The sequence below is a fragment of the Platalea leucorodia genome, assembly GCF_965183815.1.
Source record: "Platalea leucorodia genome assembly, chromosome: 19".
In the NCBI taxonomy this organism is placed as follows: Eukaryota; Metazoa; Chordata; class Aves; order Pelecaniformes; family Threskiornithidae; genus Platalea; species Platalea leucorodia.
The window spans coordinates 3,936,762-3,950,961 of record NC_138841.1 but is presented as its reverse complement, the minus strand read 5'-3'; the positions used below and the strand labels follow the sequence as shown (position 1 = coordinate 3,950,961).

General features: G+C 41.8%; 1 protein-coding gene across 1 annotated transcript; it reads right to left on the bottom strand.

Moving 5' to 3' along the window:
• Positions 1-5,963: 5,963 nt before the first annotated feature.
• Positions 5,964-12,563, bottom strand: DDX20 (DEAD-box helicase 20). The gene is made up of 11 exons (XM_082330064.1): positions 12,352-12,563; positions 12,171-12,265; positions 11,817-11,985; positions 11,427-11,541; positions 11,205-11,347; positions 10,684-10,822; positions 10,237-10,295; positions 9,396-9,478; positions 8,573-8,678; positions 8,387-8,488; positions 5,964-7,713 (listed from the first exon to the last, which is right to left on the bottom strand). The coding sequence occupies exons 1-11, from the start codon at positions 12,533-12,535 to the stop codon at positions 6,608-6,610; spliced, it is 2,301 nt and encodes a 766-aa protein (XP_082186190.1). The 5' UTR covers positions 12,536-12,563; the 3' UTR covers positions 5,964-6,607.
• Positions 12,564-14,200: the final 1,637 nt, after the last annotated feature.

Below are 14,200 nucleotides of genomic sequence, written 5' to 3'. Positions count from 1 at the left end.
GCTAATTATTGCAGTCATGCACAAACGCCCCTTCAAGGCCCTAGATGCACCCACGAGCGGCGATGCACCTAGCCCCAACAGCTTGTAGATAATAAGGAAACATTTCAAGCGTCCTGTTTCTGAACAGTGATTCTACCAACACTAGAGTTAAAAGAACTACTCAAAGCGTGTTTGAGGCTGATTCAGCAAAGGGATGACTTTTTTTTAACATCTGTCATAATCTGTCCTGATGGAATATTTATATACACATATACACGCATACACATATAAATACAGACACATACATGTATAGATAGATAAATAGACCTACATGCTGACTTAAACATACGAGCTAGCAATCTGCTTTGTTACCACTCCTAACCTATTAGTCTATAGAGTGGACTCAGACGGCTGCTGCTTTAACTCAATACCCTCCTTAGAAACCTACAACATTCTAGGAATATTAGGGCTATGGCTAAGCCTCCAGTAGCTGCACCAGCTTATAGTCATTTATTCCAGTGCTGTAATATGTTACCCAAAACTATGTTTAGTCCTGTTTTATATGATTAAAACGCTCTGCCTTTGCTGCTTCCTGTAGGAGGTTATACTGCAGTTAATCTTACCATTATTGAGTTTTTCTTGATGTTTTAATTTAATCGTTCCTTTGCTTTAATTTCATTATTTGTCATCATCTGCTCCCCATCTGAACACCCTCACCCTTGTACATCAGAGGCCTTGCTCTCCACCACTTACCACCTTGCAGCCTCATTTACACTGGCACAGAACGAGGGTTAAATGCTACCGTGCTGACAGGGTACAGCGTTCCTTCCAACGCGCAGGAGTAAAGGATTACAAAGAGTCAGGGACTCAACATAGATTCTCGGTGCTGCCTTTCTTATTCCTGATTTACTGCGGAGTGGTAAACAAGCCACTTCATCATCCTGCACCCATTTCTTTATCTGTAAATAGCAATCGTGGCAGCCCTTGTCTAAAGCACTATTGGTGCATTTAATTGCTCTCAATCAAAATGCTTTTTGGGGGAAAAAAAATAAAAAATGAACATTTTTAAGAGGGGGGGAAAAAAAAAAGTAAGGAGGAAAGCCAGTCCTTGGGGTTTCTGGCTGGCTGCTTGGGCTCAGATTGTCAAATCAGCCACGGCCTTTGTTCTCTTCCACAGAAGAGGAATCATTGTTATCGTTGCTCAAAAATACGTGGCTTGCCTCGTCTACCATTAACTTAGCAGGTGCTGCCCCATGCAGTCAGTACCTCAACACAGACTTTCAGAGGATAAAGACAGACAAAATTAAGGAAGTCTGAGCCTAGAGGAACAGGGCTAAAAATATTTTTAATGGAAGCATTAGCTCCCTTTATACACTGATTGGAAGTAGACTGAGTAATGCTTCCGAAGGCACTTGAAAAGATGCTTGTACAAAACCTCCCTGGATTGCCCAACACAGCTACATCCTCGTTATGAGAGCACTGTGCATTCACTGAAACAGCAAAGACAAGGATCTATCGCCATCGTATCAGTGGTTGGTAGGGCATAACAGAGCATCCTTCAAACAAAGCACAGGGAAAGCATCTGCACAGAAGAGCATGGGAACTGCAGTACAGCCACTCATTCCTACAATAAAGGGAGGCAATTAGGTTTACTAAACTGCGAGGCTCTTTATCATCTTTAAACAGCAACTTATAAACCACTGCTGAGATAAGGCCAAGTCAATCCTGAAAATTCCTAGGCCAGAACTTTAACTGAAGCATTTGGACCAGTCTCTCCAGGGGTCGGTCCCCAGTGCTGCCCTGTCCTACCAGCAGCCCTCTCCCTTTCTGCATGCCCAGGGCCACACACATACACTGATACGGACACAAAAGCCAGCACATACCCCTGCAAGCCTGGTCATTCCTGATGCACACGGGAGGGGGCTTCTTCAGGTGTGGGCTGCCTCCGGGAGGAGAAGCATCCAGAAACATAGGTAGGTTCTGGTCCTGATACCTTTCTGAAAGGCAGGTGGTACAAAACAGCCTGATTAGCAAGACTGCTCAACAAAACGTCAATAGTATGTTGGCAGTTCATTTCAAAAGCCTTCCCCTTCCCCCTAATTCCTTACGACTTTTTATAGTTTTAGAAAAGTTCAGGAAAAAAAGAGAAAAACGGATTGTTTGTACAAAAAGCAAGTGGAAGGGGATTATTTTTTCTGTCTTTCATAAAGCAATATTAAAAATATCTAAGGAGCAACACCTTTTTCCGAGCATTTTGTTTCCTTTCCAAAGTCTTTTCTGAGGGAAAAATATTTTCCCAGATTTTCAGCATATTCTATTCATAGATTTACTCTCTTCTCACCTGGCTAATAGAAGGAATCGCACCCAATTGGCAAAGAATGGTGAGAAATACCTTTCACATCTAGGCTTTGACTTCCATCTACTCTTTCCAAAATCCACCTTTTACTTTCCTTTTCCTTAAAAATCTTAAGGGCATCCATAAAGAGGAAGCCACAGCTAACGCATCTCGGTACATAAAAATTAAAGAATTAAAGAAATGTAATCAATCCTCTGCTAGCACGAGATCCTTCGCTGCAATATATTGCATTGCTTTCTCTAGATTAGATTTAAAGTTCTCCAAGGAAAGGACTCCCACCGCTTCCCTGGAGAGCTTATTCCCGACTAATAGATCCCAATGTCAAGGATTTTTCCCCTGCCGTTCAGCCATAATTCTTTCCTTATTTTTTCCTCTCTTGCTGCCATTATACTCCCTTGCACCATGTTATTCTTCTTTCCACATTGCGAGTTAGCTGTCTACAAGTATAAGAGGAATATAAAACCTTCTACAGCAAATTCTTATCCCAGAGACTACTTTCGTCTGTCAAATAATTATCATCGTTAAAAGTGAACTGGGGAAAAGGTAAACTAAGTAACACATGTGGCTTTAGTGTGGAATAAAGTTAGTAGGTAATTCAAAATACATCCTTCTTTACAGTTGCCAGAAATAGTAAATTTGAATCAATGCTACTTGTTTAACCTGAAACAGTCGATAATATACTAGTCCTGCAAACCAGCATTATTTATCATTCTAGTTTAGACAGCTCAAGGGGTGTGCATGAAAATCAGATTAATACCAGCTAAAGAAAGCAATGTTTCTTCAAATATTTTGTTTTTTTAAGTAAAGAGGTTGTAAACATGTTGTATCTTACATGTATCATAAAGGAAATGCGGTATATTAAAAATCACATTTAATTTATGGGTTGCAAACATCCCTTGGATCCTGTAATATTTTTTCTGTGTTGGACTATGGCAGAGTTACAAAGTCAGCATTCATGGATGGCTTGCGAACATCAGCAGCTTTGAACTGAAGACTTTATACTGCCTTTAAAATTAGGCGAATGACACACCTTTTCCATGTAATTTACCAATCAAATATATCTTAATTGATTTTTTCCTAAAAAAAAAAAAATCACTTATTTTTCTCCAACACTTTAAGCAACTGCACTAGATATATGACTTCAGAGCTCAAGTTTTTAGGCTTCACATTTAATGATGCCATAAACACTCTTCATAATGGTTTTATTTTTCTAAAACTTCAAAAGCAAACTGAAGGCAGTGTGCACATTGATTAGAGCTAGGAGAGTTAGCATCAGGAACCTATGTTCTACTCCTGATTGTCTTGATGAATCACTAAGTGACCTCGAAGAAGTCATTTCACCTCTCTTTGCCAATTATACAAGCTGTATAGAATTTAATACCTCCTCTTTCAATAAGTGAAGCTCAATTCATGAACACCTACAAAATACCGTAGAGAACTCTCGAGAAAGTGTACCAGAAAAGTACTGCTACTTACGTTCAGAATGCAAAAACTGTGCCAGAAACACTTCAGGTGGATCAGTCAAAAGACCAGGTGACAAAGAGCTTGTGAAAATTCCTTCTTGAGTTTTGTTCTCGGTCAATAGTCTGTTACTTTGTGTGTATACGTGTGCACGTGTTTCGTTTATTTTTGATTTAAACTAGTGCTAGTCACAGAAGTCACACAGCTGTCTGGGTGAGAAGTTAACCACCACACCGAATGCTCTTCTCCGCTCTGTTGCAACTATGACTGGGAGCCCCCGCTGGCTCCTCGGACCAATGAAGTATCTTACCAAATGCGTGTGATGGTATATTTTTGATAAATCAGTACGGCATTCCAATGCAATGGTGTTTTCTTTAGGAGTTTTATGTTATGAGACGCTCTCAACCTTATTATTTTCTATTTTCGTACTATAAATGGGCTTTGCTTACGAACATCAGAGGACAGATACAAAATGTACTGTATACAACTGCAGGTAGCGTCATTTGAGAACAACTTTCTAGAAGAACCAAGTTTCCTGTTGTCTTCTTTTGGAATTGTAGTGCATATGTTGAAACTTGTATATCATTTACAGTATTGAGTCTTGTGCCACTGCTGTACCTGATGTATCCAATCTGGATTAAACAGAGTATGTGCCACAAATACCAAGATGATGCTGTAGATTTCTTCTAAAAAAATTCTGGGAGGTTCTTTTGGAGAACTTTGGGTGTTGGCCTAAGCCACTCGAGTTGCATTTAAATACTAATAACTCTTACTTAAGCAACCATTAATGAAAACAGCAAGATGACCGAGATGTTATAGGAGAGCAATAATGCAGATACCTAAGCGCATCTCTTACAGTCTCCTTTTGAACATTAAGAGTTGCAACAAAATTCGTCTTGGCAACAAAATCATATCGTCTTGGCCTTTTCAAACTATGCAGAGAAAATCCAGGAGAGCCCCCTCCCTGGGGTAATTTGTGACACAAAGGGAATAAGGCAGGAAAAAAAGTACAGAAGAAAAATACATCTCCTAAATGAGATATTTAGTATATTTCAAGAGCATATCTTATGCCTTTCTTTTAAAAGGCAATCGCATCTTGGCAATTCCCTTTAGGCCAAAGTCTTGCATTCTGTATTGCAGAGAGGGTCAGCTTGTTTCGACCACAAAACAAGTAGAGCTGATCTCACCTTCACTGTATCAGAGAGTGCCACTTAGAGGCATTATTCAAAATTTTCAAAATTCTTTAAGAGAAATTAAAATTACTGATTAGCTGACTTCTAACACCCACTAAAAGTTAGAGCTGAACAGAACAGCTCACAGACCGCTTTGCTCTCTTGCAGTAGAGGCTGACACCCACCAGGGGCCACCACTGCCCCAGCTGACAGGAAAACCCCCAACCCCCCAGGGCAGGGCAGCGGCCCCGCTTGCCCAGCTTGGGCTACATTTCTACGCCACTCAGGAGCTAAATCAATCTTACAACTCTCCTGTACAGTGAAGAGTCTGAATTGCGTGGTATAAAGTTTAGCTCCACCACTGCACAAAAAGGTCGAAAGCGCTGCCAGGAACACGACAGGATTTGCACAGGGAATTGCGCAAGAACGTTAGGAACGCTCAGGCAGCCAGTGATTTATGTAAGCTAAGCGAAAACATATTGTATTTCTCAAAATTAATTTGAAAGTTGCTGAAGGTGAGCAATCAAGCATCCCTGAAGACATCTGTTTCACCAAATTAAAGAAGCAAGTCTCCTGGGAAGTACAGTTCATAGGTAGGAAGCAGTGCTTTTACTAAGAAAATTCCAGCCTTACTCTGCTCAAGGGAAAAACAAACAAACAAACAAACAAACAAACAAACAAACAAACACACCAAAACACAACAGACTATATCTGCTCTGGTGAACTTTGAGAAATCAAAGAAACTAACTGAAGAAATCTGTCTCTATGATCCCAAACATACTAAAGCTAGAGGATAAAGTTTCAAAATTAGCAGAGTCAACCTAGGGTCGATACCCTAAGCCAGCCAGTGCTCCCATCCTGCTTCAAGACAGCTCCACACAAAGCAGTGCAAGCCCAACAGGAAATACCTGTTAGTACTGAACTAATTGGTAATTTCACTTCTAATTAAAGCTTTCCTGTAAGTGTGGCAAGTCTGATATTGCTGCACCCAGAGGGACAGACCAATTATGATTGCTGCACGTTTTCTACATAATTAAACCATCCTCTACTGCACAGCTTGCCACACACCTAGCTATAGAAACGTTATTTATACAATTTTAATTAACTGGATTTAAATTAGCAATACAGACATTGAGATGCAGGTTTCACTCTGCCACTTAACTGGTATATAATCAGTGCCTGGTGTTTAGTAAGAGAATTATGGAAAATTGAATGATCTCCAACTATAAGCAGACTATTTAGTCTTACAGCGAATTCATCTTCACCCAAAAGTCACAGGGAAGACAAGTCAAGCAAATAAAACCAGGGTTGGTTTGTATTTTCTCCTTACTGAGATTTCTTACGTGTAAGTGGCTGCCTTTTATCTTCCTTTGTTTGCTTTGGATTGTAAAGACTGCAACTGAACATACCAGCTGTCTTTCATTTCCTTTTATTAACAACTCGGTGTAACACCATCACTGGAATGCATGTAAAACATTGACCTAAGACACAGCTCACTTATGAAAAAGACATTTTTCTTCAATCTTAAGCAATGTCCATTTATGTTTGTCACTGTAATTGCAGACCGGCAGTTACATTTCCACAGATAACGTCCATTCACTGTACCAACCAGCCCATCCCTAACAGCAGTGTCATGACGTCAATCACCACTTTTCAGCAGTTCCTGAAGATAGACCGAGTTGACATGATAGGCGTTCATCCAGTTAAATTGTCTGTAACTTTTCCTATAGTGAGACACCGCAGCATAGTAGTGTTGCCATGCCTGATAATAAGATTTCCAATAGTTTTTGTAACTCCAAGCCTCATATGGAACACCATCATCCCAAGAGCTGCAGGAGCAGTCATCTTCAGTTTTTCTCGTGGAAGGACTAGGGAATTGATGGTAGTGGGTTTTCTTTTGTTTAGCGTTTTGTTTCAGAACTTTCTTTTTCTCTTGATTTTGCTTTGGGACTTGTGATGGCTCCCGAGGCTTCTCTGGTGTAGGACAGAAGCCTGCACGACCCTGACGCACTGTGGGAACAGCATTCTTCTCCTGTGTATCTGAAAATGCTTCAAAGCACGAGTTATTTTCCCTACTATCGGATGAAGCCCTGGAACTGTATGAACCATCACTGTCACCAGACACAACCCCGTTTGCTACCATCTCTGTGTTATGTTCCACCTCCTTCCACTCCACATCACCATTTCTGGGGAGCTCACATTGTTCTCCTGGGCCTGAATAGCTTCTTAAAATTTCCACCTCTCTCTCCAACCCTTCTTTAATGAAATACTCATAGTCTTCAACAAACTCTGAGAAGTTCCAGGGATTGTTCTGTTGGGTTTTGAAAGAAGACAAGCATGGAATTCGGGGAAGATTTTTTTTTAAGGCCTCCTCATCTGGAGACAGAGTAGTATTATGTTGTCCATCTGTTCTGGAGACGGTTTTGACTTGTTTCCTCTGTTCTGTGCGGCAACTGGAAGTTTGGGGGTTTCTGCTACCTTTTTCTGCATTTGCAGAATTTGTGCACTTTTTTATCTGCTTTTGCTTCAGAGCCTTTTTTGGCCTTTCTATAGAAGAATTATCCCCTGGAAGATCAGAAAGAGGCTGAAGTACCTCTGAAAAACTATTTTGGACAGGCTGCAGTACTGGTTCCTCTGGTCTAAGACACGCAGTGTCAGAATTCACTGAAGCACCTGTATGTATAACAGGTTTGACTTCTACCTCCCCATCTTCAAATTGATCCATCATCCCAGGAGGTATAGGCTCTGCACAAAAGGGAAACAAGCAGGCACTCAATTAAGTGCATCCTTCCCTCTAGAACTCACATGAGTACCGAAGCAAAGCTTTGCCAAATCGCAGACAAGATGTTAAGCCATGTTAAGTTACAGCTACAAACCGACCCCTTCAATTCTTGGAAGAGCTCAAATAGCCAGAACATTTTCTTCATGGAAGGCATCAAGAAGTTGATCAAGACAATCAGCACTGCATTACTTGTCACCTATTTTTCATATCCTACTTAACCAGATAAAAAAAATTTAGAAATGCTACATTTCTAGCAGAACAGCTTCTGGCAAAGCAAGGATAGCAAATCTTCTGCTGTTTCAATTACACAGTAGGAGAAATAAGGAAGGAATCTTACAGCCTGAGAAAGGCTTAGTAATAGATTTTGGGAAATCCAAGTAGTTTGTAGTTGCTTAAGCAACAGCTGGATGCAGAGTTCCTATCCATAGGCATGCACTAAGTTCATTTTCTATTGCTTTGCACAACTGCAGCAGTTACACAAGTAGTCATTAGCACAGAGTACGAAAAACCTGTACCAAAATCAATGCAGCTTCAGCAGAGAAGATACATGTCAGTTCCCTGCAGACTTCTCCGAAGCTTTGAATAACCAGAAAATGACCAACAAAGCAACAGTTGCACACATAGGACAGAGCATACCTGGTAGAGGAAGAAGCTGAAGATTACATTTCTGAGCAATTTTCATCATCATGTTTTCTTCCTCTCCGCGACAGCAGTACGTCACAGATAAGCCTAAAGTTCCTGTGATACAAACCAGAAAGCGTAATTACCTAACTGGAGGCAGCGAAGCTAGTGCAGGCTCAAGAAATCCACATGACTTTTTACCAAAGCGGCCAGCTCTGCCAATCCGATGCATGTACGTTTCCCAGTCGACGGGTACATCCAGGTTGATAACCAGATTCACTTTTTCAGCATCGATTCCGCGAGATGTCTCAAGAAAGCGAGAAGGAGAGAAGGGGATAGGTAACTGAATACGCTGAACAGATCTTTAAATAAATACAACACATTTGGGAGTAAGTGGTCATACAGTAACTTCTAGCTGTTACAATACACAATAAAGCACCTATAGTTTTCCAGCCAGTTTACAGTATTACACGTAGAATAGGCATATTGCCTTGCGACCATGAAAATTAGGGATCATTTCTCTTATGCCTTCTATGTATCAGATACAACCAAGCATGTATTTTACCCCAGCATCAAAAAATTCAACCCAACAGCAGTAATCTTTTCATGACAGGACCTCAAACGATCAGCTGAGGAGAAAAATACATCAAGCACGAAAAAGCTGAGAGTGCCTCAAGCATAACCACTGCTCTATTTGAAGTTGTTTGGGATGTTACTATTGTGAGCATACGGTACTAGAGAAACAAACTATTCCTTCCCATAGCTCCTATCCAAAGTAAACAACTCTACTGCTCTGAAATATCTATAAGCTTCTGCAAAGCAACAGATGAATTAAAAATTATTTTTGAACCAGATGAGGAATAGGGGACAATTTCTAAGTTTCACAGTGAAAGTAAGTCGCACACAGTGCTCAAGTCACATGCTTTATCGGTACATTTACGTTCTATTCAATTCCAAGTCAAATCTAATTCTCTGAAGCAACTTTATGTACGATACTCACGTACACTATAAAATGCTAACTCACCAAGTCTGTGGAAATCAGAACTCTGCAGTGGAATTGCTTTAATTTAGCCATAGCATCAAGTCGTTGATTTTGATTCATGCTGCCTAGAAAGACAAAAATTAGAAACAGATTACATTCTTCAGTTTTATGCTCCTCAAATTCTGGAAAACACGGCTTTGTAAAACTGTAGATGACAGCAGAAAAGGTTGAGAGAAACTTCCTCAAACATGAGTTCCAAACGTGTAAACAAGGAACAAACAAAAACTTGAAAATAAGGAAATCCATTACGAAAATAATAATAATTATATAAAAATAATAATAAAAAAATAATAAAAAATAAAAAATAAAAATAATAATTCTTTTGCTTGTTTTTAAAGAGAAACCAATTATGTAGCTACTTAACCCACTGGAACAACACTGACTTTACACAAATTTTACTTAAACACATAAGCCACGGAAAACACTGTTAAAGTAAAAATTCAAGGTTTCTAATGAACATTAGGTGCCAGCTATGAGCTTTTTACAGAGAAGCTAGAAATAAGAGATTTAAATTCAACATCTGCATTCCGAACAAACACTGCTTCAACCAGCAAATGTAAGTAAACTTTCTCTTTACAAATAAGCCAATGGTCTCATCTGGACATTCATAAAAATGACTCTGAAACAAATCTGAAAACAGGAAAGTTAATAAACATAAAAATTAATTAATATTCAAGTCCTAAAGACCTATGAAGATTCAAACGGTCATCTTTTAGTTATTTAACCAGAGGCCATGCAAACCAATATTTAAGATTAATTTTCCTATTTTAGGTCACATTTATGCATAACTTTAATAGAATCACAAAGTTTTGAAAGGACTCACCTGAAATGCACTCAGCAGGAAAGCCTCTGGCTGTTAGTATTTCAGCTAGATGTTGAGCCCTGACAGAATATACACAATTGTAAATAAAACCGCAGACCTAACAACCCCTGTCCATGTCTTAACAACAGACTATTCTTTACAGCCAGGGACTACATTCCAAAACTGTCACTTTCACCTTTATGTCTAGAACAGCCACCCTACAAATGGCAAAGGACAACAGGATACCAGGTCTCACTGTACTCTGAACAGCGTATGAGGTACCTTCACGCTAACGCGTTCCTTTATTTTCAGTACTTCATACTGCATTCCTCTGGCTGTATTGCAGATCTGAAATTTGCATTCTGCTTTGAGACCTCATAGAAGGTCTATATAAGTTTATCCATGACCGGACATTACAACCACTGCTTTTGAACATGCTTTTTACAGATTTTATTTCAAATTTATTACCTGCTGTGCAAATTGGAGAAGACTAAGGCTTGATTAAATGGAATCTTGCTGAACAACTCCTGTAGGTGCTGGGTTTTCTCCTCAAATGTTTTATGTGGAAGTGGATGGGAATTCACAATTTTGTAATACTGCTTCAGCCCTGAGCATGAAACCGAAGATACTATCAGATTAAGGCTTTCCACAAAAACATGCACAGTGCTACGCTGCTGTCAACATGTGTCACCACAGCTAAAACAAAGACCTGAAATTTAAGCAAGCACACATATGCCGAATAAGAACCTGCAAGACGTGTTTTTCTTAAAAGGCTGAAATATTTTTGGAACTGATAGAAAAAACAAAGGTACATTCATCACTGATGTTTTAAATACATCAATACTGGAAACAAATACTTTGTAAACTAATCAACTCCCCTGTGGAGGGAAATTATGAAGCATTACAAATTTTAAAGGTACACATTTTGATTTTAGTATACTCTTCTAATCTGTTGATAACAGCATCACTGTAAATGAACATCTACTTACCAATGAGACTTGAATCTGTAGGGTTCAACCTCACAAATGTTGGCTCTCTCATGTACCTGGTCAAAGCATTAGCTAAGGATTCAGGATAAGTAGCTGAAACAGCAAGCATCTGCTTATTGGCCGGTAATGAAGAGTAAATCCAACTGTGAAATAAACGAATGGAAATGACTAACAAATATGTATCTAATCTACTGAGAAATGCATGAGAAGTGTTTTTCTTACTTGATTTGTTCCTGAAAGCTGCCTTCTTCTAGAAGCTTGTCTGCTTCATCGAGAATGAAAAGCCGGATACTGGCTGTATTCAAGTAGTCCAGCTCTATGAGCTGTTTTATTCGACCTACGTATGAAGAAAAAAGTAAAAGGAACTTGAAAAAAAGTAACTGAAAAGTTCTAATGATGAATTTCGTAATTTAAAAAAAAAAAAATTAATAAGCCTTAAAAAGGGCATATTTAGAATAATCTCTCACTAAAAATACCTGGTCTAAATGTCTCTGGCACTGGCCTTTAAGACTACCACCTATTATTAAAAAAGGAACCCAGATTTCAAAAGCACCAGTTACTGAACTATGAAGTATCCCACGGTACCTGAAGCACAATGAAGCACGTCCATACCTGGGGAGCCAACTGCTATGTGGCACTTCTTCAGTCTGATTTTGTCCTGGTTCAGAGGAGTCCCTCCAATGAAGACATGGCATTCCAAGCCTTCCATTTTTATCCCAATAGTTGTGATTACAGCATGAATCTGCACAGCAATCTCTCGCGTAGGAGCCAAAATCAGAATCTGTAAGGGCCAAGGATTAAATCTGAAAGCTGCAGAATGGTTCTGAAGATTAAAGCCCAGCCTCGAGAAGTGATTTCAAGTACCATGGCTCACAAGCGATAATGTCGTTTCCCAAGAGAGCGATTCCCTCTCGCAAAGCAAAGCCCCCCCGCCCCGCGTACCGGTAAAGGCGGGCCGGGGCTCACCTGCGTGGCGGGGCTCTCCAGCAGCACGGCGTCCAGAGCGATGGTGGAGAACACGCAGGTTTTGCCAGTGCCAGATTTGGCCTGCACGATGAGATCTGGAAAGAGGCGCCACAGAGGTCACCGGAGGCCCCAGGCTGCCCCCGGCCCCGCGCCCGGCCCCTCACCCGGCCCGCCCGCTCACCCAGGCCGCAGCGCCCCAGCGGGATGGCCTTCAGCTGGACCGGCGACGGCCTGTGGAACCCAGCCGCCTCCAGCCCCGCCAGCACCGGCGCCGACAGCAGCAGCGACCCGAAGTCGGCCGGGCCGCCGGGCACCAACACGTCGCGGGTGCGGAACCGTCCCTCCGCCGCCGCGGGCGCCGCCATCTTGGGGGGAGAGGAAGCGGCGGCAGGCGCCGCGCGAGACGCGCCTTTCGTCCGCGCCGCGCACGCGCCCTGGGCGATTCCCCCCGCAGCGCGCCGCGCCGCGCCGCCAGGGGGCGCCGATGGGCTGGCGGGCGCGCGCCGGGCCGGCGCTCTGTGCGCGGCGCGTGGGGTGCACTCATTTCCCGGCTTTTTTTATTTTTTTCTACCAATATTAGCAATTGTTTCCTGTTCATGCCAATACCTGAGGCTGTGTCTCCCCACTGTGTATCTCCATAGGTGCACTTATCTACACAGAAGCAATTAATGATGATGTTTATGAAGCAGCAGTCCTTTAGATGGCGAACGAGAAACCTTGGCAGCTGAACAGCCTTTCATGCGTCCCTGGGTCATGCGTTTTATGAGCAGCACAAAAGCTTAAACTTAGAAATATCGCAGAGGACAAAGCCTCTGTGCTATGTGAGTGGAAGTAAACGGGCGAGAGCTGGGGGCCTGGCCACAAGCTCCACAAGCAAGAGCTTTAAGTAGAGCAGAAATGTGAAGCGCGGAGGGAAGCTGGGCTCGAGGCATGGCGGAGGATGGCTGGGCCCAGGGCAGGGTGAGAGCAAGGACCTGGCCAGCGGCGGCAGGAGGACAGGAGGGAGTGGTCAGAAGAGAGGAATGAGCAGAGGGAAAGAGAGGGAGTCGTAAGAGGAAAGGAAGGGTCAGCAAAGGAAGGATGGAGAAGGCTGCAAAAGAGGATGAGGAGGACAAAAAGAGGATGAGAGGGACAAAATGGGTCATGTTGGCAAAACAATGGCAACAAGCTTGCTGACAGTCAGTGCCCAAAGTATCTCTCTTAGTTTGGAGAGAAAGCAGTTGCCACTAATCTCAGCCATCCTACTGTAACGAAAGAGTGGGGACATTCTGTTGTGACCCCTCCAGTTTCAGCCCTCCTTCCACCATCCTGACGACAGAAATGAGTTTCTCCTTAAACTGTGAGTCTGGGATACAGCTATACTGCATACAGAAACAAGATTTAAAAGCCAGGGTACTGCAAAAAATTAATAGTATAGTATTCACTTCAGCAAAGGCCAAATGTGTTAATCCGTTGGGTGTGCATTACTTACTACCCTCTGTAGACCACTTATTTTAAATCGTGGGTGGTTTTATGCATATCAGCTTTTATTGTCATAGCAGTTCAGAGGCTCTGGACATGCAGCTTCCATTCATTGCAATGGGATTTCAAAAATCTCGACAGTGGTTTCTACTGTACGAGCACATACACTGTGTCATTATTCTTAGATTGCCAGGCAGCCTAAATGAATTTAAATGGCTTTGGTGTACCACAGTCTTTGTCCCGCCTTTGAAATTCCTCATGTTTATATTCCTGATGGGGGAGAAAAAGTCTGGCACATTCTATTCAATTGTTATTTTTTAGTATTATGATATTTTCATATGAATATCTGAGTACCAACAAGAGTAGGGCCTCCCAGGACAATGAAGAACAGTTTCAGCTTGGAGAGCTGACCTCTACCCAGGCGGGACAGACCAGATGGTAGGGGCGAGAACGGTGCCCCGGAGCAGAGGTAACAGGGTAGCTAACTACAAGCATTCTGTAGTTCCAATTATTTTTTAATTTTTAAGTGGATATTCCCGTTGGCCCTCAAGGGGAAACAAGTCTCCAAC